At 43.1% G+C, this 22,446-nt stretch overlaps 2 protein-coding genes and 1 non-coding gene across 4 annotated transcripts in view; 1 reads left to right on the top strand and 2 right to left on the bottom strand.

Annotated features, from left to right (window-relative positions):
* Window positions 1-3,417: 3,417 nt before the first annotated feature.
* TIMM23B (translocase of inner mitochondrial membrane 23 homolog B) lies at window positions 3,418-21,194 on the bottom strand. Its single transcript, XM_032695133.1, has 7 exons — window positions 21,045-21,194; window positions 20,557-20,615; window positions 17,377-17,470; window positions 17,050-17,134; window positions 14,766-14,824; window positions 12,411-12,521; window positions 3,418-4,010 (listed from the first exon to the last, which is right to left on the bottom strand). The coding sequence occupies exons 1-7, from the start codon at window positions 21,139-21,141 to the stop codon at window positions 3,895-3,897; spliced, it is 621 nt and encodes a 206-aa protein (XP_032551024.1). The 5' UTR covers window positions 21,142-21,194; the 3' UTR covers window positions 3,418-3,894.
* Window positions 15,411-15,613, bottom strand: LOC116790628. The gene has a single exon (XR_004358428.1). It is a non-coding gene; the product is annotated as a small nucleolar RNA SNORA74 (small nucleolar RNA).
* A 141-nt stretch (window positions 21,195-21,335) lies between the features above and the next one.
* PARG (poly(ADP-ribose) glycohydrolase) overlaps window positions 21,336-22,446 on the top strand; it is a 61,474-nt gene continuing 60,363 nt past the window's right edge. The window contains exon 1 of one of the 2 annotated variants that reach the window (XM_032695126.1): window positions 21,336-21,598. In XM_032695126.1, coding sequence (XP_032551017.1) covers window positions 21,469-21,598 — 130 coding nt within the window. In that variant the 5' untranslated portion in view covers window positions 21,336-21,468. The remainder of the gene's footprint in view (window positions 21,599-22,446) is intronic. The other variant, XM_032695125.1, reaches the window with a different exon arrangement.

Raw genomic sequence — 22,446 nt, 5'->3', positions numbered from 1 at the left:
GGGTGTGTTATGTCTCCTTTGCAAGATGGTTAACAAAAAGTGCTGTGGCACAGGTCCTGGTTGGCCTCTGCCTGGGAGCTGCTGCAGTTGTGCTTTCATCCTCAGATGAGATTCATGTGCTTTAGGTCATTTCACCACTGCCTGGAGCTGCATGGAGCTCCACCGGGAAAGGGGGAAACCCTGGGACAGAGTACACAGCCAGTGGGGAACTCCTGTCTTTTACTGCCCTGCAAGGTGAGCTGCTGGACATGCAGCTTTGTGTCTGAATCACCTGGGCTTTGCTCAGCTGCTCTAAGAAATACAGACTTGGACAAAGTGGTGCATTTGCTTCTTATCACTCTTGAATACTTAAAAGAGGATTCATGGATTTTAGTAGCTTTTGCTGCTCTTCTCTCGTGGCTGAAAAACATCTGTGGCCTGGCTGTGCAATTGGAATCGAGTTCCTCTCTGGCTCTCCTGGTGTTGGAACATCAGACTCCCTGCATGAGTGGTTCCTCCTTTGAGGATTTTCCATTCCTTTAAACTCCAGCCTGCCTTGTACCAGTAAGAGAACATTTACAGTTGGGCCTGGCAGCCTTTCAGCCACGGTACCTTGAATTTCACGGGTGTATCCTGAATGTTTAGCTTTCAAAGACAGGGAAAAAGATACTATTAAGTCATCCCAAGACAAAGAGGTCAATAGCAGGAGCTGAGAATGCTCACATGTTTGGAGAGCTTTCTTTGAACAATCCCAGATATGGGATTGTTGCCTCGTGGTGAGGAATGCTTCCTTCTCTCCCACACAGCTCCCTGGAGCAGGGTGCTTGCAGGGTTCCTGGGACACCAGCTCTGCTCCTTGGCCCCAAACCAGCTGTGGTGCAATTGGGCAGCTGTTGTCAGAGGCAGGGAGAGAGTGTGGCTGGCAGATGGGAGAGACACCCAAGGGGGACACATGACTGGTATTAATAATGCTGTGAAAGTACCAAAAAGGGTTGTGGTACCCTCTGGTGTCCCTGCATTGGGCTGGCACTCACCAGCACAGTCCAATGCTCACAGACTACACAAAGCTCCACTTAAAACATACCAGTTTCTTATCCAGAATTTATTAAGGATAAGAGTAACCTTCTGTTAAAGCACAGAAAAGGATTTTCCCCTTCTTTTATAGTCACAGGAAACACAGGCTATGAACACTGGATCATTTTTCTCCCCTAACATATGTTTGCCTCCTATTTTTAAAAGCAGCTTCTTTCTTCAGGGAAGCTGAAGATTTCTACCATGACTAGTAGAAATTTGTTGATTTTTTTTCAACAAATTCCCCCAACCATAAGAAAAGTCACCTGCTGACAGGGGCTAGTGCAAGTGGTTTGCCCTTCTGTTCCAAAGACTAAGCAAACCCAGCTTTACAAGATTCAAAAAGCTTTCATTTCACCTGTTGTCTCAGGCTCCCTCACTTGCTGCCCCAGCACGGAAAGCTGCCTTGGATCTCTCAGCAAAGCTGGATGCCAGACTGGCACCAAAACCCTGCTCTTCAAGATGGCCAAGGTCTCCCATGCTCACATTTATGTAATGCTACGTGGGAGGGCTGTAACTTGCTCCCCAAATCCTGTTTGCAACTTGATTTTACTTCCTTTTATTCCTACTGAACTTGCATAAATTTTGGTATATTGATTGTTTGCCATTAAACTGTGAACACAGTATGTCATGACACAGAATATTGTAAACATGTTCCCTCTATTCCATACGCACAATTCACTGCTGCCTCCATGCTGGTTGTGTTTCAAAGCTCAAACTATGGATCACTCCATATGCAACCAAATTATGAACCAAAGCTTTTAATAGCTGTAACACAGCTATTTCAGAAAAATGCACTCAGCTCTGCCCCTGAGGTAAGCAATTCCAGGAGATCTGGGGTATTGCAGACCAGATAACAGGCTAAGTTGTTCAAGCGTCAGCCTAGGCTCAGGTTGTGCTAACTCTGAACTTGAAAAGGCTTACTCCTGCATCATCTCTAGTGTACCTAAAGGAGGAAAGACATTTGTTAAGCTTCAGAGTTTTCCCATTTGATTAGGGCAGAGAGCTCCTGGGTCATATTTTAGTCCTGAAAAGATCTCTAGAAAACCTAAAGGATACATTGCAAAGTTCCTGACTTAAAAAGCAATGCTCACCCACCATCAGCCCCCAAAGCAGCTCTCAATCCTTCATCCATCATGGCCAAGAGCACTGGAACTTAAGCCCAACTAATGGTGACCAAGAAACGTGGCGGAGGAACTCACTGATGCCAACAGGGAGGGAAAAAGCTCAGAAGAGCACACATTTTTCTGATGTCCCACGACAGTGCTGCCAGTGCCCACGTCACCGTTGTGCAGCCTGCAAGCAGAGGACAATTTCTTTGGTGGCAGCCCTCAAAAAATGCCCACTGGAAAGTCCAGCTGTCACACCACAACAGTAATATGCAGCCCACTGATCACTGTGAAACATAAGGCTTAACAAAAACAGGCATTGCTGGCATAAAGCATCTAATGTGACCTGGTATCCAAGCAAAGCTAATTGAGTTCAGCTGTGAGGGCTCGTTAGCTGGAGCTCTATAAAAAGCTGGTCTTGGTGGTCATTTCCTCCTAAGGAGGCTTCTTAGCAAAAGCTGCATTTCTTTTTGGAGGAAGGTAAGAGTTACTGCCTTCCTGTTACTGCTTTTTTGTTGCCTTTATTTTGTCAGGTGCACTGTAGTTATCGAGAGCTGTTTCAGGAGGGAGAACTCAAAGTAGACTCTTGTTTAGCTTAAAGTTGTCTGCTAAGCAGTAAGTTTCCTGTTTTTCCCTTGCCCTGCCTTCAGACCTGTTTAATGATTTACCTGTTTAATTCTTTAAACACTGAAGGAATGAGCTGTTGTACAGTAACTCTAATTACTGAACTCATTAACATCTTATTGTTTAATTTATGCACAAATGATGCTTGGTACATGGTTTAATTTTAACACTGGAGAAGGTTTAGGTTCGTCACAGCCTTCATTCTGCCAAAACCTTACAAATGGTATTTCAGGCAAAAAGCTTTGTGCTAATTAGAAGTCCTGTAATAAGCAATGAGAGGAGTCTTTATACTGTTTGGTTTTTAACTGTTGGCTAAATGAGCTCTGAGATACTGGAGCACCCAAGTGTTTTGATAATCCACTGGCAGCTCTTCTGCAACAGCAACTGTACCTCATCCATAAACAACCAGTTCCTTATTTATTAGCGCAAACAAGGGTGTGCAGGGCAGCCCTGCTATGCCTCACCACAGCCACGCCTCAGGAGACCCTCAGCCCGCTAGTCCACTTCCCCTCACCCACTGACTCCCCCAGCATTTTATCACGTTGGTCCTTCAAAATAAATCCGTAAGTCAGTCAGTGGACGCAGCACATTTTTGTCTTACCAGTAGTAGGAACAGCAAAGGATAGAAATGGCATTGAGTAAGTACCACCCTTTTTATTAATGATGATGTCCCTTTTTATAGCTTGCCTTGTGCTGTCAGAGTAACAAGCCCTGCCCTGTGCCAGTTGCCAGGTGATGTGTGCTGAGGCTGCAGGGAATGGTCTATGGACACAGACTTTATTACAGGGCTGTCGCTGCCGTGCCCCAACAAACCTGGCAGTGGGACTTGAGCAGGCCTTGTGGCTCTGGCCCAGGGCTGGCTGGTGAGCATGCCAGGAAGACTGTCTTGGTGGACACTCTGTTCACTTGCAAGTCCAACGAATATTGCTGCCTCTCCAGCAACTGGCTGGTGGGAAGGAAAGGGCCAGTCCAGCTACGCGGTGTCAAGAGGTTCCTCCCAGCACAGCTTCCTTCGGTTTCACACTAATTGTAAATAAAATAGGAAAGGGGCACCAGATATATCTCACAACTGATTTGATTGGTGACTATGCAAGTGTGTCCTCTGCCCTGCTCACAGGGACTGCCGGGCCAGGGAGCCCTTCATGTGCTCCCAGTTGTTGTACAGAGCGTAGAGGCCGGTCAGCGTCAGACCCGCGATCCCACCTCGTGCTATCCCACGCATTCCACCTGAAACAGAAAAAAACAGTAAAGCTCAATGAAGTTACACTTGAGGAAATGGTCAGTCAACAGCACTTCCAAGAAGATCTCTAAATCCAGAGACATTTTAATGAAACAGGTTTTCTTTTTTGAGTAACTTTCCAGAAAGGGTCCTTGTGCTAATTCTACCTTCCTCTCAAACCTGCTGCCAGGCTTGAGGTCAGTCATTTCTGATCCTGACACTAATTCTGCTGTTATGGCTTCCTCTTAAAATGTGTTAGCACTACTGCCTCATGGAACCACTACAGAGCCCTGGAAGCAAAGAGGGTTTTCCCAGTCTATTCCATCTGTCCTTAACACAATTGTTTACAGTTAGGTGTGATCTCTTCCTGCTGTAAGAACTCTTCCATTTAGGTTTTCAGAGGAGGAATATGTTTTTCAGTTATGGTAACTAGCTCTGGGTGGAAAGAGAAAGGGTAGGAGGGAAACAGGTGAACACAACAGCAGCTGATGTGGACATGGCCTTGGGCTCTAGAGATCTGTGAGGGCCATTGTGCAGAACCTATCACTGCTTTTGTGTCTTTGGAATTTTAAAACTCTTTGATTAAAAAAAAATAAAAAGTAGATGAAAGGGATTAACTGGCAAGAATTTACTAGGGTGAACATTGACCAATTTATTTAGTTTTATTAATATTCAAAATTATCACCTCACAACAGCGAAAACTGAGTCACACAGGTGATTAAGGTTTGTGAGCACCTTAGTGTAAGGCAAAAAGAGAAGGCAAGTTTGGCTACTACGTGGCTGAAGCTGGGAGTCAGATGGCACCCCAACTCCATTCCATCCATGTAAGTGTTGGGGTGTACAGGGGCAGAAGCAGAGACTTCTGATGCTTTTACTAAACAGCAAAATGCTTCTATTCCTCAGTAGTAGGAAGTGCCTCAGTAGAGCTCCCAGAATGCACCACAAATGCACAGCTGAGAGTATGACCCTCAATGCTAGGAAAACTTCACTGAGGTTGATTCTGCAATGTTTATCATTGCAACTGAAGCAAGTCAGATAACGTGTACAGTGTATAGAACAAGGCCAGTTTCTGCTGACAGTGAGATAAAATCTGTCTGCTTTATTGGTGAAACTGGCAGTGCAATTCAGGTTCCTCAAACTTGAAAGCAAATCCATCTCAGTAATCAGAGAGATTTTTATTTTTTTCCCCATTGTGGTCATAAAGTTGTCTCACAGTATTGCTTTTAGGCTTGTATTGGGGCACAAAGCTGATGGTGTCAGTTAGACTGAGACTGTGTTACCTGTGTTGCAAGGTTAAAATGGATTTCATTGGAGTTGTTAAACCTCCTCCTATTGCCCAGGCATGCAATGAAACCAAGAAGCTGCGGAAGTGGGACTTGATACTAGAAGCCATGTCTAGTCATAGTTTCTCAAAAATTCATTCCCAGACCAGCTGTGACCATTTGAGAGTTTTTTGGTGTATAAGCCTAACTGCTGAGAATTCAACAGCTCTAAGAAAAGCCTTACTGAGTATGCTCTATGTGCCTAAATCAGCATTTAGGAAAGCAAATGCAGACTTCTGTGTTTGCTAATTGATCCTGAATTTGTTGCACAAAAAGCTTTTCATATGAAGGGGTTGCAGCTGGGTACACAAAACTAACCAAGTACAAGCAGTGTCTGGCAAAAAGCCACAGGTGAAATTTAAAGGACACTTTGTGCAAAACAAGTATTTGAGATAATCTGTAAAAATATTGACTCCTCGTTTCTGCTGGGAAAAATGAATAAAACATTAGAGTCTGATTTTCTGTTGTTCTTATCAGGAATCAACTGATCACAGCAGAAACCCCCAAAGGGGGCTCATAACCATTAGGGTGTCCAGGGAAACGCACAGAATGTAGAACATCCCCACACAACACAATGCAGACAGAGCTATGACTATTCCCATGGGTTCTTCCCTCAGCCCCCAGGTTCAATTCTTCTCCTTTCCTCTTAAAATCTTATTCTTCTTATGGAAGAACAGGTAGTCAAAAGCTGATTGAGCTTGGTTCCAGATTCTGTGAAGTCAGGATTGTACAAGAAAGGTATCATCTTTAATGTGGATAGCTGAGCCACTTTGTAGCATCATGCAGACTCAGGGCACAGTTCTGCTAAGATGTTCTACTTCTAACACAACAAATGTTGGTATTTCCATGTGCTGAGGCCAGCCAGGTAAGGATGGCAGCTCTGAACCTGCTTACAGGTGTCAACCACAGGGCCTAAAGCCATCTGTAGGCTGGCAGACAACTTGGGGACATTGCTGAAGATGTTTTTGTGAACAGGAACTAAACTTGTGCATTACTGAGAAAGAAAATATCCAAGGAAACATGCAAGAAATGTTCCCTACCCAGTTGCTTAAGCTTCTGCTACAAAACATTAACAGTAATTTTTTATTTTTTTTGTAGCAGTTTATCCTGGTTTCTGAGCTATCTGTGGTAAATACAAAAAAAGAGAAAGGGAAAGTTTTCTCTAACTGGTCAGATTTGCATTTGAGTAAATACGTGCAGGTCTGTGGTAGACTTCAAACAGTGATGCACTGTCGAATGCAGCCCTGTTGCTGGGCAGGAAATGTTAGGCCCTCTGAGAAAATTAACTTGTTAAGAAAAATAAAAAAAGAAATTCTCCACTCCCATTCCAGCTGTGTTTGCATGATAGAACACGTTCCCACCCCTCCTCTGCAAGCCTCTGATACCAAGTCTGCCCTGACAAACCCTGCTGAAACATGGTTGTGAGCCTCTAATCTTGCACGTCTCAGTAAGATAAAGGTTCCAGCTGACAGACGCTTCTGGAAGCAGGTATTTTGAGATCAGGCACCTTGCACAATAGTTGAGAACTGCTACGGGTTTCCAGAGATACATCTGATGCTCTCTAAATGGGAGTTTAGTTCTCTGGCTTTGGCTGCTGCACCCTTTCACCATAAAGTATTGTCTCTATTCTGTGCATTTACAGTAGGTTCTGGTGTACGCCGTGCCATGACACACAGCACTGCATTCCAATGCAGCTGTGCCATGACACAGCACTCCAGTAGCACAGCTCTGTGTTTCTTCATGGTAGGAGCCTCTCCTAACACTGAATTGCACTTGTGCAGCAGGTAAAACCATTACTATGTGCCATAACATGAGGGCAAAGTGTTCAGAACCTTGTGGTCTCGATTTTCAGAATGTTACTCCACTATCCTGGGACAGTCCCTGAGATGTTAGAACCAAGAATCATCCAACAGCAAACACTGGAAATACCTTAACTGAAACCTCAGGCTGGCACACTTATGCCAAACAAAAGAAGTGTAATCATTAAATAGTGATGAGTTTTCTGTCTTCTAATCTCTCTCTTGAATACTCTGAATGAAAATAGTTTCTCTTCCTTTCAGGCTTCCAGGAATGAAAATATTTTTTTATCGAGTTCAGCTTCTCAAATGTACAAGGCAATCTCAGTTTTGTTCCAAATTAAAGCCCAGTGGTGCTAACTAGACCACCTGAACCATCAAGACATTTGTTTGAACATCTATGGGTAGTCCTAGTGGTCCTATGTCATTAGAAAATACAAACAGTTTCCTCCTGCTGCTCCACGGTGTTTATTTTATGAAATCTTTTAAGTGTGGGCAAAGTCTGTGGATACAGAAATTACTGAGGAAATTGATAAACATATATGGAAGCAAGATACATTCCAAAAAAGCATGCTCCATTTTCATATTGCTGCAGCTAAGGCAGTATTGTGGTTAAAATACAGAAACAACAAAGCTTGAAACAGGGAACATTTCCTGTAGTTACTGTGCTATGAAGGCTAAATTAGAAAAACAGTAGGAATTTACAATTTAATTTACAAGTTTAGAAGTACTAGAGCTGTTGAAATTACTTTGCAAACATGATTAAAATTTCCCATCTTCTCATTGTGTGAAAGCAGCAGCACCTGAGTGGCAGGAGGCTACTTCAGCTGCTTTAAGTGGCACCTGCAAATCCCTGCAGGAATGAGCCCTTAGTTCATTGTTCCTGCCTAGGAGGGCTGGGCAGCACTGAAGGCAGCACTGCTCTCAGTGGCCACTCATACTCTTAGACATCAGTCCTCATGTAACTCAGAAAGCCTCAACAAGCTATTGTGCTGCTTGTACTTTGCCCTTATCTCTTCCTTCTTTCAGATCTGAAACAAAATCCTTTCACTAAACATCATTTGACTGATAATCCTATGGACCTGTTCTGCTGAAAGAGGTTTTAAGAGGTTCTTAATTTCTAAAATGCCTGACAGCCCTCAACTTCCATGTTCAGAGGCAAATCCTTTACTTGCCTTTCTCCAAATAATGCAGAACAGTAAGATACTCCAGGCCCACACCTGTAGCAGTCCCCCAAAAGCTCCTCTTTCCCCCTCCCCACACAACAGGAACACAAAAACAATCCTGTCTGGCCCAAAGAAAAACCCAGGTTGAGCCCAAAGGGGAGAGGCTTTTTATAGCTCAAGAAGTAGTCAGCTAACACAGCTGCCCTGAACTACCCACTGAATGTCACAGAACTGATCTTGAGCCCCAGCCAGACTTTACTGCTGGCAATAAAACATTCATAATTCATAACGTATTGACTTTTCAGGGTTGTGTTCTGAGGTCTTAAAATGACAACTACTACCTTCAGCTATTGCTAGCAGGCAGTTCCCTTCTTCTCAGACACACACCACTTTATATACCAAATTACATAACATCTGTTGTGCAAAAGGCATGAGATGCTGTGCTTAGTATCAGGTTTTTACTGCACAAAAGTATATAAAACAAAGTAATTCAGTTTTTCAAAAGCACTACTTTACTTTTGTTCCTGTTACCCCTAACCTTGGGGGGGGGTAATTATCTAAGAAAAAGAACATCTACAACCTGTGCAACCCTCAGATAAGAGGTAAAGGTTAGCTAACTTTTTTGCTTACTAAAGTCTCTGTCAGGAATTTCAGTGAGAAATTAATGGCTGTCACACAGGGTCAGACCAAAGTCCCACCTGGCTCAGTATCTTTTTCCTGAGTGATCAATCCTTGAGCAGTGCAAGATCCTCAGCCAGCTGCACCTTGGTGACATGATGACTGGAACCATGTGCATTTTCATGGTGGGAGGTAATAACATAGTGCACAGTGCCAATCATCTTTTGTTACTTTTGGTTACTGCTAAAATTATGAGGAAATGAAAGATGTATGGCTTAGAAAAGAGGTTGAAAACATGTGCAAGGGGGCTAAACATTTGTTTAAGATGTGTTTATGCTTTGTAACATTTTTAAGAAAAAACCCTGGCATAACAGATATTAATTTCTGCCTTTTCTTGAAACTGAAGAATAAAGCATAGTATCTTATTAAATGGAAAAACCATCCTCGTGGATTTGGGATATCCAGACCCCCTTTTAGCAAAACTCGAATTGGCTGAGTCACAGTAACATTTCTACTACATGTGCCACTGACAGAGGAACACAAAGGGTTTTATTTTGTCTGTCACTCAAACTGAATGTTCTGGGTAGAAGTTAAGTGGTGAGCTCAAAAAGCAGCTTCCTTAAAGTTGTAAGTCTGGTGAAACAAGTTAATACTGTACTCTCATTACTACATTTGGGCTAAAATCTAGTAAGTAATATTGGTATTGAATTTAATTTCAAACAAATGTGAAAGCTAGAGATCACTTTGGTCAGAGGAATCAACCAGTATGATATTTCAAAACTGCTTAAATCAGTTTTATGTTTAAACTCAATTCAGTGTCTGTTAACCTAAGCCATGCAGTGTGGGGAGATGGATTCCAGCTAACACTTGATTTATGATGGGGCTTTAATGGCTTTAGTCACTTGCAATGGGGAACTTCCAGTGACTACTGCCACTTCCAGTGAACATGGGGGGGGTGGCTGAACTGCCAGAGTTTGTCCTCACTTGCAGACTTTTCAATCTTCTTTTATCTTCTCACACACAGCTTGTGTGTCAAGTAGCCTTGCACAAAACTGCTCACAATCCAATGGCTTTAGAACGTACACGTTCTGTTTTGACTCCTGGCATTTTGGTAATGATTAACACTTCCACAAGGACAAATTGTGAAAATGGGGACCAGTTTGGGGCAACAAATCTCAGCTTTCAAAAAGTCTTCCCACTACTTTTTTTTTCCCTGGTCACTCATCAAATGCTTATCATCTGTTTAAGAAATTCACTCTAGGCTTTGCCATGTACACAAGAGGATTTTTCAGTGCAGCACGGCTGCTGATGTGATTCTTCCATCAGTGCTGTGTTTAAATATGAAGTCATAATAAAAGACCTCCATACGTTATAGGTTTCTTCTTAAGTATGTTCCCGACCTCTTTACAAAGCAAGAATGATGGAAGTGGGAAATCTGAGTGTTTGAACAGCACTGGTTCCAACTCTGTAGCTACACTTTGTGGATTACAGAACAGCCTTGATTTGCAATGGCATGTTTGTGGGAGTTTCCAGCTGACACTAAAATATGGAGGTTTATAACTAAGTGTCCTTGACAGCTTTTAAATTTTCCTTTTTTTTTTTTATGCCGACACAACATGACATTCCATGTAACAGAGGAAATTATTACAATCTTGATATGTCACAGATGTGTGCTGATGATTTGCATGGTTTAAATACTGAAGGTTTTTTAGGTGAATATATACATTGATGCTGAGCAAAGGCAGAACTTAGAAGTTTTACCATACAGAATAAGAAAGGGCATTCTGGCATAAGATGACAGGAGAGGCAGAATGGGAGAAGTAGGAAGAGGGACAGTGCATGAAAGGAAAAAAAAAAGATTGGAACTAAATTCTTGAAACAGATGTGAATATAATCTTTTTCACACTGAGAACTAATCCTTGATCTCTGAGGTCACATTTCCTGCATATGGTGAAAAAATTATTTCTTTTGAGTTTCTCTACCCTATGGTTCATATGCACGACACATACTTGAAATACAATACTGTAATAAATACAGATTTATATTTGCCTTTATCAATGCTACTATTAGCTCAGTAGATCTTATGTTACAAAACAGAAAGTCCCACTGTGCCCTGGTTAGAAAAACTTCAGTACTGTCAGATGACAGTGCATGTGACTGGGGGAGTTATCTGTGGTTGCACTGTGCCAAAACAAGATTACACATAATGCCAGCTCTATACTTTTGAAAGGTAAGGGGGAAAGTTCTGCTGGAGACTAAGATGGCAGCTCTTATTAACCTCCTACAGAAAATGTTAGACTTCTACACTGCTACCCTATCTGGCTGTTATTGCTAACCTGTCATATCACTCATGAAACCCCAAGGAAGCAGCAGATTACAAGAGAGCTGTGTGCCCTTGCAGAGTTGAGAGTACAAGCTGCTATTTATGAGGGCTGCTGAAGCCAATTACTTTTGGTTTCAGTTCGTCTAGGCCAACAGGAAAATAAGATGGTTCAGACTGTTTTGCCTCATATATAAAGCTGGACTTCAGGAATGCTTTTGAGACACTGAGGCTCAGTTAGATATGCAAAAGTACATAGGTTAATTCCAGAATTATCTCCTCAGTAAAATGCAGGTGAGTCATATAGCCAGGCCTTTATTGAGTTATTAAGGCTTTTCTCCATGTGGTATTATCAGCCTGTGGTACCCAGCAGTCCTCTAAAAAAGATGACACCTCCAATGGTCAAGCTTTGAACATGTGTTGACAGACATTTTGCTGATGAAGCTCAGACTCTCTCTTCTGCAAACAATCCAGGGTGCATCAGCAAACTAACCTTAAAGCCATGCTGTTCTCAAATTGTTGTTTGCTGGTTTTGACCACTATGCAAAGACCAGAGTCCTACCACAGGACAACAGTTTCACCAACAGCTAAGTAATAACTTCATAAATACATCAGTTTCAATGTGTGTAGGGTTTTGTGCAGCTCTGGGTGCTACTATCCCATGAATTCCTATCACATGAATCACCTGTAGAAAGTTTCATGTTCATGCAGTCAAGCTCTATGTTCTGTGTATTCCACCCCTGCCCCCACTTACTTTGCCTGCATTAACTCATGGATTTGGGAAACAATTAGTTTTACTCCTGTTGTCACTGAAAAACATGGCTAAAAATGAGGTGGGCATGTATTTTATACAACCTTACTATAAACCTGAGTAAATACTTGAGTGTTTCTTCAGTATATAGGTATAACAGTCATAATTTGGCTCTCATGATTGTTGTCGGTCCTGTGCAAGTCGGAAAGAATCAAATTCAATTCAGCTTGATTTTTTTTTTTAAAGTGCAAGTTCTCCTTAAGCAGTCTTAGTTGTGTGAAAAAACATTGTGTGGGTTAGGGGACTTTTGAGTTAATAGCCATTTTTACACTGTTAATTTTCAGAGCAGGACAGTATTTAGTAGAAGTAATGAGGATCCTAATAACTAGGACAAAGCACAAGAGGAGGAAAAGGAGAAACACTTTGCTACTCTACCAGTGCTCTTGTATAGCATTCCTGTCAAGGTTCCAGCAGCTACGGTGTTCAGGTCATCTTCTGCACCTCGTGTTTTTTCAATGATGACTCCAAATGCACTGTAAAGTAGAGCTGGGGGGAAAAAAAATTGAGAAAATTCAAGTTAAAACCCCCATTGCCTGAGATGCAAGGCTTAGAATCCAGGCTTGGTGTAGCTATTTAGACTGTGCTTCTGAAGCACTGATTTTCTGCTTATTTAAAGGAGTGGAATTCTCTGAAAAATCCCATCTTTGGTGTTTTTTTCCTCAGACCTCTTTCTATTTTATAGATATTTAAATTAATATTGGATTGCTTGTGATTTGACATGCACAGGCAGAGAAGCAGCAGCTGGAAATGAAAACTTTATCCCTAGAGCACATTTTGCTCTGGGACAACTTTAGACAACTAGAAAGAAAAATGCATGGGCTTTTCAGAATGGATGCATCTATCATCTAAGCATTGTGATGAAGGCAAAAGGCATCACCATCATCACCCCTCATGTATTTCATGCATGAAATGAAACACATTAAAAACCCCGCTTGTATTTCATGCTGACAATTTGAAATCTTTACTTCTGCTAAAAAGCATGTAAATCATTCCTGAACAACAACAATAATGCTGAAGAATTGAACAGCAGCATCTTTCAGGACAGGCAATGGTATTTTAGCTTGCCTTAGCAGCAAGCAGTATTAAGAGTGAGGGGGAGGAAAAGCTGTATTCAACATAATTTTTTTAAGCAGTTCAACACAGATGTTGCCCCTGTTCAGGAACAGAATGACAAAAACTGTCAGTAGTGACAGAAAGAATCTTTGAGATACAGAAATGCTGGACAAGCAAAATCAAAAGCAAAAATAATTCAGCTCCTTTGAAAGGAACTTCTCTGGTAGCTAGGACAAGACAGAGCTATACAAAATCCCCAAAGATAAAGTTCAGCTTAACTCTCTGATTTTGAAGGCTGTATTTTGTAGGAAAATAACAGTTTGTTACTGGAATGCACAAACACTTTCTTGAGTAATCTTTCCTCAAACACAGCTGAAAAAACATGTTAATGTGTCACTTAAACTGGAACCTTGAACTGCAGTGTATCTGCTTCTCAGTTTTCAGACATGTTTTGATTACATTTGGAACAAAAAATAAGAAAAACCAACCAACCAAAAAATGGCACAATAAAACTCACTAGGCAATCAGTGCATCTCCTATGAAACAAGTGCCACTTTTGCTGTAGTTCAGAATCCTGTCTCTAACTGTGGCTTCTCTACTATGCCTCAAAAGGTAATGTCTGATTTGAATGGCAGCTAATCTGCTCCTTAGAAATAAGACTGAAACAAAATGTAATAAATGCAACTTAGGGTATGCTTTGATGCATTTCTCAAAATTCAAATATATGTAAGGTTATAACACGATGTAATCTGATTTAAATATTGCTAAGTTCCATTACAATGCTGTAGGGCAATGAGTTCCATCATTATTCTTCTTCTTCAAAATAATTTCATCAGTTTTAGATTTCTCCTTTCAAAGGTACTGTGTAACTTCTGGTCTTTTAAGACTGGGGAAGACTGAGGGTAGGGGGGAGGCCAAAGAGCTTGTACTCCCTAGGGCATTAGGTATTTCCCTGACTTTCATAAAATCTTCTCCAGTTTTTCTAAGGCAACTGATGTAATTTTATTTCACAGCCCATTCCCCACCCAAACCCCAGTTCACATAAGTCTCTTCTTCATACATCATGTTACTGATCATTTGTTTTTCTCTTTTTTCCTAACCCACATTAGTTATGAGCAATATTTAGGTTTAGAGTTGGTGGTGTCATATGTGACTTTTCTAGCTAATGGACCATCATTAAAGGATAAATCTTTGTAGTCATTATCACTTTTCTACTTCAGATAAATATTTTGTTGACTCTTTAAATGGAAACAAACATCAGGCAGTTGATCACATGATCTCTGTAGGTTAGAAAAGTTACTTCAGAAGTATTAAATTGTATTTTTTTGCCTTAAGTTGCAAATTAACTGTAATTTATTAACAAATAAGCATTATCTATAATTTCCAGTTATTTCTTTTACTCTATAGCTAGAGTTCTTGCTTGTAATATAGTAAAAACTTTGGGGTTTAATTAAAGGCTTTTGGTTACTTATGCTTCAAACCCTATTTTAGCCTTTAATTTCTTTTTTGATGTCTACTGAAATGTCCTCATGTTCCAAAGAAAAAAAACTTGCATTTTTTCCACAATGGATTTAATAATAAAAATTTAGAGAATTCTGTTTAGAGAATACACAAATACACTTCCCCAATAATTACATCTTTAAATTGTTTTCCCTACAAAAGAATGACTTTACTTACCCAGTGATCCCAGTGTGTTAGCCCATAATGCTCCTTGCCTTGTTACCATATTTAGAATTCTAAAAAGGAGTTAAAAAGGTATGAAAATGTTTAGTGCTCTGTGTTTACATCAAGATAGTGTTTATGACATCAGGTCTTGTGTGTTTACACTACACATTTGGTTAATCAAACTGGAATAATGAACTGAAAGCTCTTCAAAAGAAAACATTAAGGAAACACAGCTTGGTAATACACAATCTCTATCATGGGTAGTGTGCAGGCAATATTGAAAGCAAACATTCAGTCCTGTCAAATCTTAAGAAAACCTTTATCTCTTTTCAGGGCAAACTTGACCCTTGCCAAGAGTCAAACCTCTTCCCTTCAAATAGCTTTCTAACCCTGGGTGTTCCTTATGTGGTGACTACACAGTTACTAGAATGATGGGTACACCTATGCTCAGGTAACTGGGTAAAAGACCTCTGGGAAAGCCAGAGTGCCCTTCTAGAAGGACCATGTGCCAGGGAGTGGGGTGATGCCTGAGCCAAGTGCTGTGAGACTAAAACCAATTTCAAACTAAAGCAAGTCAGGAAGAAGAGAGGTAATCCTTTGCAGTTCCATTTGTCCAACTTAGCACCACCAGAAGGTGAAGAACCCCGGGTATGTCTGTATGTATGCTCCCAGACTAGCACTACAGAGGGAAAGGAAATCTCTAGTGCGCTCTCAGGGAAGCACAGTGACATTTCTTTTTGGCCTCAGCTGTCTCCAGAGCGGGGACAACAGCAGCCAGAAGAAATGACTGATCTTTATCTCCCAGCAGTGTAACACTATCACAGGCACAGTATTGCTCTGGACAGCTGACTACCACTGGAACTTGGTTTATCATTTAAAACAATGAAAAAGTCACACATTATGTCATTTCTGTTCTAATTTTCTATTATTTTTCCTTTTTTTTAAAATACTTTTCATTAGGACACAGGTCATTACTGAACATGGTTAGGAAATAAACTAAACAATAATGGAAAACTTTGTTTTGAAACAAGAGAAAAAAAATCCAAGAGGTCGGGGTACTGACAACCTGTCCTTAATTACAACCCCCACCCCCACTTCTTAACTTTACATCAATTTTGAATTGATGAGAAAATTGATAATTTTCATAACCATGACACATTGAGATATTTGATTTAAATTCATTAAAAAAACTGTGCACATTTAGGATAAATTTGGAGGAAATCTAGGCAGGTCTCTTCCCTGCATCTGATAAGGAAAACACAGAACTTAATGCACTGTTTGAAGGTGATGACCTTCAGCAGGCCTCTCCCTTGCAGGGCCAGGATAACAGCACAGTGTGTACTGACTGCCACCTCCTGGCCTCGACCTGCCAAAGTTTGTGCTTAACAATATGGTTTTGTCCATTCCAAATACATACACAATTCTGTTCACCTAGACAAGAGCTGTAATTATAGCGGTGAATATTTTGATAAAGGGGTTGAATACAGAAATAGAATTTAAAATGGGGCAGACCCAGTATAAACTGTACCAGAAAATAAGTTCCTCCTCTAAAATTCCCCTGTTACCAAGTATTCTGAGAGTGAAAATTGTTTTCCCCTCGTCATTCCACTCCTCCAATTTCCTATGGCTCCTTCACTTAGGTTTTCTTATAGTTGTGTCTAAACTACCATTAATTCTAGAAGAACCATCCTGTTGAAAAAAATGTTCCTGTTTCATTCTGTCAAACAATCAGGTAAGGTGAAATCATGGCAATGCCATGGGTGTTCATGGATGCCATAATCCAGAATAGCTTCCACCTTGCAGCACTTGCAGAGCAGCATGCACCAATGTCATCCCTAATGCAAATCCAGGCAGGCCCAGCTTCTGCATTTTAGTCTTCTCCTGGTTTTGAAAAGCTTGGGAAAGAAGGGAGACTCACTCCCAGAAAAATGACAGCAAAAAATAGCTCAAAGCAAACTCTGCTGCCTCTGGGAGTATTTCAACATATAAAAACACTGTTTTGCCTTTGAAGTAGATTTTTAGTAAACATCAAGGTAGTAATTTATTCTCAAGTATTTAAGGTAAGTCAGAGGACACACCAACTGTGACTAACTGAAAAGCAAAAAGCTTGAACTGAACATAATTATAATGAAAAACATTTGATAACCTGTTGAAGACAAATATTGATTCCTGTTTGTCCCCACTAAAGAAAAAAAAAGGCATTTATTTTTGCAGTATATTCGTATCTGATCTTGTACAAGGTGGAAGAACCAGCTCTGTCACTAAGGTGTACTTTGCTTTGAGATGGAACACTTACTGTACGTTTCTAGGTTTTGACCACGGCATGTTCTGTGTCTCCTTCAAGCCAAGTCTCAAACCATTCAGTGCACCAAACGCTGCCCCTGGTTGGCACAACATCAGTTATTACTTTTTGAGAAGAAAAAGGAACAAAAAAACCCTGAAACAATACTAGAAAAAAATACTGAGAGTAGACTTCAGTGTACAGACTGAAGTCAAATATCTGTTCATTTAAGACTAGAACAAAGAATGCCTTGAAGAACAAGACATGCACAAACTTATCAATTACTGTAGTGCACAGGTGTTACCTGGACAGTTGGGAAAAGTGGAAAACACAACCACCTACCTGTCATACAACATCCTCCAATGGTAAAAAAGGCCAGCTCAAATCTGCCTCGAGTTTTGTTGGCTCCTGTGGGCAAGATAAACTCATCTGTGTCCTGAGGGAAAACAAAAACAAATGCTTTTGTATTTTCCAAGCATACCTGCTTCAAAATGTAGGCCATATTAATGTTTTTTCTTTAATTCATGCAATGAACTAAAGATGGATACAAGTGTTTCTGGAAAATTCTTGCCTACACTAGCAGAGAGAGGGAATACAGTATGTGTATGCTTTATTAAGTGTGAAAAAGGACTTTAAAAAGATAAACTGAGAGCTGCTTTTTTTCCCTAGCTCTCTTAATTTTTAGAAATTACATCAGTCAGCCAAGGAACTCATACTGTGTGGGTTGTTGGTTGTTTTTGTTTTTAATGACTATTTGCTTAATTATTTATTACATCTTCCAGCAGGCAAAACAAGCCCTCCAAAACCCTTCCTGTTTTCTGATTATGCAGCACTGTGTCCTCACTGAGCAACCTATATTGATGCAATAATGCCTTAATTCAGGTTTTCCACTACTCTGACACTAAAGAAAAACTACCTTTGTGCCAGAAGAAGTATTTCCATGCACTGAAATAAGTGACCTATTTTGAAGAGGTGAAAAAAGAAGGAACACACTCAAAATTAATGATCAGGTGAGGTCAGTAGTTTTTTACTTGTGCATCTTCCTCTTACAGAGACAGGTTTGTGTCCTTGTGAATGGCCTGAGAAGCTGCAGAGAAACCAGCACATGTACAGAGATTAAGGTGGGCCAAAGAAAGTTCTCAATTAGACATGAACAGGATGCACATGTGTTGATGAGGTGCTAAAGCAGCAAGATCTCTTTTATGCTTCTGTGGTTTCCAGACATAGTATTGCTCATCCCCTCTGTAACTGATACATGACTGCAACAACTGCAAGCTCAAGGAATTGCATTCTAAGGGGTTTTATTGGCCCATACTTGACAGTAAATGTGGATGGTAATACAGGAAAAATATACAGCTTCTAAAACTGTGAATACTGTATCAGTAAACTGAACCTGTAATATGGTTTCTATCTTCCTTCTAACTAGACTGTTGAAGAAATTCAGTGCATATACTAGTTAGCAGCTCCTAACAGTTTTCACTACTGCCCCAAAAGTCAAGATGAACCAATCCTTGTCTGTATGTAACATTTAAGTTTCTATAACAACAACCAAGGAGGCCCATCCTCTGGGCTTCTGCCATAGCATTATAAAATGCTATTTTATAATGCATGTTACCCTCTGAAGGCAACAAAGCATTGCAGGAAACACCTTGTTTTGTGCCTGCATTAATGGACCAACCAAGAAAGTGGGTTTTAAATAATGAGTACCACTGTCTCATTTGTTATTATGGGAAGGCCAGAATCAAAATGTAAGGTTCTCAACAATAAGGCTTTTCCTTTGCATTCAGAAAGCAAAGAGATGGTCTTTGAACACAGGAGACCCTCACCTCTCTTTTCTTCACAGAACCCCCAAATTTAAAGGCCAATAATTTAAGTTCTTGAATTCTAAAATATTAGCTATTTCTTTTTCCTTGAATATTTAGAATCCCAGGGACCTGTGGAGACTGCTTGGTGCAACCCACACTGCTAAAAGTAGGGGGGGTCAGGTAGTGCTGGGCACTCAGTCGCTCCCAGGTCTTGGGCTTCTCTAAGGATGGAGACCCCACAGCTTATCTGGGCAACTTGTTCAGGTAAAAACCCCCAAACCTTCTCACATTTAAATGGAATTCCCTTTTTACTTCAATGCACTTTCCTTTTATTTCAACACACTAGTGCTAAACTTAAAGGCAGTGAAGTGTTATAACACAGACTGTAGCCTATGTGTTACATCAACAGGTATTTTTAGAACTGTACCATGACACTGATCCCCCAACACCTTCTAGTTTAAAGCAAATTTCTCTTCTGTTTTTAAAAACTATTAGTATATACACAGGCTTTGTTCTACAGCCTCTGCTATACCACTTTTAACACCAACATGTTCTCAGATAAACTGTACTAAGGACACAAGGCAACTTCAGAGAGTTTTTGGGAGAGGTCTAAATAATCACTCAGCATTTTTCTGACCACTCAACAACAGCAGGCCCCACTAGTGAACACACAAACAGAGGCCTATCCCCTGTTTTCTGCCATTATGGGAATGTTACCTTGTAATCTGGGCTACAACAGCTTCTAATGAAAGAAAAATAATAAACAGCCCCCAAAACTCCATTCAGAGCTTCCAGGTACAGAATAAACAGTGTACCATCAAACATAAGGCACACAGATAAGTAGATCCTATGCAACTGTGCTAATTCTACAAAAGTTAATGTTCTCAGATAATATGAGCCACATATAGAGAAAAATACTAACTAAATAAAATCATTAAGACATGCATCCTAATTGGACTAACTTCAACATTTTCAGCTACAGTTAATATTGCTGAAAAAGAAAAACATTACTGGAGTTCAAATAATTTTTTTTTCCTTTATGGTGCCATCATTTTATATTAAGTAATGTTAAGCTGTGTGTGACAACCATTATTCTGTAGAACAAAGAGGGAAGTTTCACTTCATGATGGTCCCCCTTCAGCTGGGAAATGACATAAGTGGTGTGACATTGGCTGCTGCTGTGACGACAAACCCTGTTATCAGCTCTGGGGTTTGGCTGAACACCTCTGCAAAGTTCAGAACTTCACAGAGTTCTGGAGACCAACCCCTGAATCATCAGAATTCTCACGGTTGTGATGATGATCAGAAAATTCACACTTCAGAAAACTAATCCATGAGATGAGTGGAGAGATTCTGGCTGCTGTTACTGATTGAGGGGGCTCGGGGAGGGTGTGACCAATGCCAGGACTGCTGTAAGGGTGCCTTGGGTGTGCCAGCCTCAGGGCAGGGAAGGACATCTCCTCTCCTCCCCAGCAGCAGGCTTGTACTGACACAACAGCCTTACCAATCCTCTGTATTTTCACTGGTTGTCTTCTACGTGTCATGGCACTGCGAGCTTTTATTAGGTACAACACTCAAAAATTGTTTCTTTCCACTGTTCACTGCTCAATACCTCAGCACACCCTGCACAGCACTGCAGGAGTTTTGGGGTGTTCACGTGTGGTTGTGCAAACACTGGGATCGAGTACTACACGATAAAAACAAACCCCCTTCTCACCTGTACTAGATACTTGGGGTCCAAGTTTAAATATGGTGACAAAGGGCTCATTCCAGTCACTGAAAGGAAAAAAACAAACAGAGCACTTTAACACCAGCTTCCCCAGTAACGATCCACATCCTGTGAGGCAAAGGGGGGCACACCTCGTGCGCGGAAGCAGGGAAGATTCTGCCGTGAAGTTGCACGACTCGTTAAAAGGCGGCCCCGGCCTTTCAGGAAGCGGAACGGGAGCTCCGGGATGGGGCGGCCGCGGCGTGACCAGCGATCGTCGCGACACGCGGCACGGCCGGAGCCTGGCCCTCTGTCCCCATCGCGGCAGGGGCAGGAACCGCCGGGGACCGGCTTCCTGCGGGCGGGCCTGTCGATCTCCGTTCCGCCTTCCATCCCCGAGACCGGCCTCGCTCCGGCCGCCCGGCCCTGCCGCGCTGCCCGTGCATGGACACTGCCCCCCGCCCCACCCCGCCCCCGCCGGCTGCCCCGGTACTCACGCGGCACCCCGGCGAGGTCGGCGTGCGAGTACCCGAGCCCCCCGGCGCCGAAGAGGCCGCCGAGCCCGGTGCCCTTGGAGTTCCCGCCGCCCTCCATGGCGGCCGCCCCGCCGCCCTCACCGCCCGCTGCCGCCCGGCAACGCCGCAAAGCGCCGCAAAGCGCCGCCGGGCCGCGCTGCTTTGCGGGTCACCATGGCGACGGGGTGAGGCGCGCCCGCCGCCATCTTGCCGCGAGCCGCGGGCCGCGCTCCCCGGACGCGGCTGGTTCCCGAAGCCGATCCCATTCCCGCTCCCGCCGCGCCTCGGGAACGGCCAGGCGTGCGGGGCGGAGGATGCGGACGGGCCGAGCCGCTACCGCAGCGACGCGCCGTCCCCGGGGGGCGGGTACCGGCCGGCCCCGGCGGGCAGGGCAGCCCCGCCGAGGATGAGCGCGGGCTGCGGGCGGGAACCGCCGCTCAAGAGAGCCCGGCTCGGCCCCGGCAGCCCCGGCGGCGCCCAGGGACAGCGGCAGGACGGGCCCGCGGGCAGCCCCGCCACCGCCGTGGGGAACAAAGGTTGGTTTGTGCGGGCCCGGGGCGGCGGGACGGGGCTCCCCGGGATCCGAGTGGCCCCCGCCCTTTGTGCCGCTCCGTGTGGCCGTGCGGGGACGGGCCGGCGGGTCCCTCCGTGCCGCCCGGGGCAGCCCTGCGAGCCGCTGCTGCCCCGGGCATCCCTCGGCGGCGAGGCCGCCTGTGTCTCTGCGCGGAGCCTCCCTGGAGCTGCCCTTCCTTCGGAATGGAATTATTTCCCGCTCCGGTTCCCGGCGTGTCCCGTGGAGCCGAGCCCGCTGGTCAGTGCGTGCTGCTCTCCCTTGGAGACGGCGCTGGGTGCAGGATCTTTAGCCTGGTTTTGTGCCCGACTCTTTGCGAACTTGCACTGACAGCGGAAACCATCCCAGAGAGGTGCGAGCCGCCAAAGGGAGGGTGTTCTGTAGGAGAGAAGGCGAATACTTGCTGCAGGAAAAATGGCTTTGGGCGGGGATTGTGCCGGGCTGTCACAGGGAGAGCCGAGAGCAGTGACAGGAGCCCACATGGGCTGTGGCTGCCGGCCCGGAGCGCTGCTGGCCCCGTGGGGCGGGCAGGGGTGGCTGCTCCTCCTGCCGCCTCGCAGAGCTGCCCGGAAAAGTTCCCACGTGGCTTCCTTAGTTTTGTTTCTTGTTTGGAGCTAACGCTGTCAGAATAAAATTTTAATGCACGACAAAGTGCCTCTTCCAGGAATAGAGAGGAATGGAGGGAAGGGGAAAAAGACTCCAAACAGATTTGCTGTTGTCTGCAGCTGATGAGTTAAACCCCAGCGACCAGCAGCTAAGAGGCAACTTTGAGCAGATAATAGTTTGCAATTGTAGGTGTGCACTCCTATGGAG

The sequence above is a fragment of the Chiroxiphia lanceolata genome, chromosome 8, assembly GCF_009829145.1.
Source record: "Chiroxiphia lanceolata isolate bChiLan1 chromosome 8, bChiLan1.pri, whole genome shotgun sequence".
NCBI classification, from domain to species: domain Eukaryota; kingdom Metazoa; phylum Chordata; class Aves; order Passeriformes; family Pipridae; genus Chiroxiphia; species Chiroxiphia lanceolata.
The sequence above is the reverse complement of the archived record's forward strand: the minus strand, read 5'-3'. Positions and strand labels throughout refer to the sequence as shown.

What these genes read in the sequence shown, in the direction of transcription:
- TIMM23B (XM_032695133.1), bottom strand. Translation starts at nt 21,141, where the DNA reads ATGGAGGGCGGCGGGAACTCCAAGGGCACCGGGCTCGGCGGCCTCTTC. An exon ending in TGGAGGATGTTGTATGACAG is followed by an intron (nt 17,135 to 17,376) that starts GTAGGTGGTTGT and finishes TGTGCCAACCAG; the next exon opens with GGGCAGCGTTTGGTGCACTG. An exon ending in TCAAAACCTAGAAACGTACA is followed by an intron (nt 14,825 to 17,049) that starts GTAAGTGTTCCA and finishes ACTCCTTTTTAG; the next exon opens with AATTCTAAATATGGTAACAA.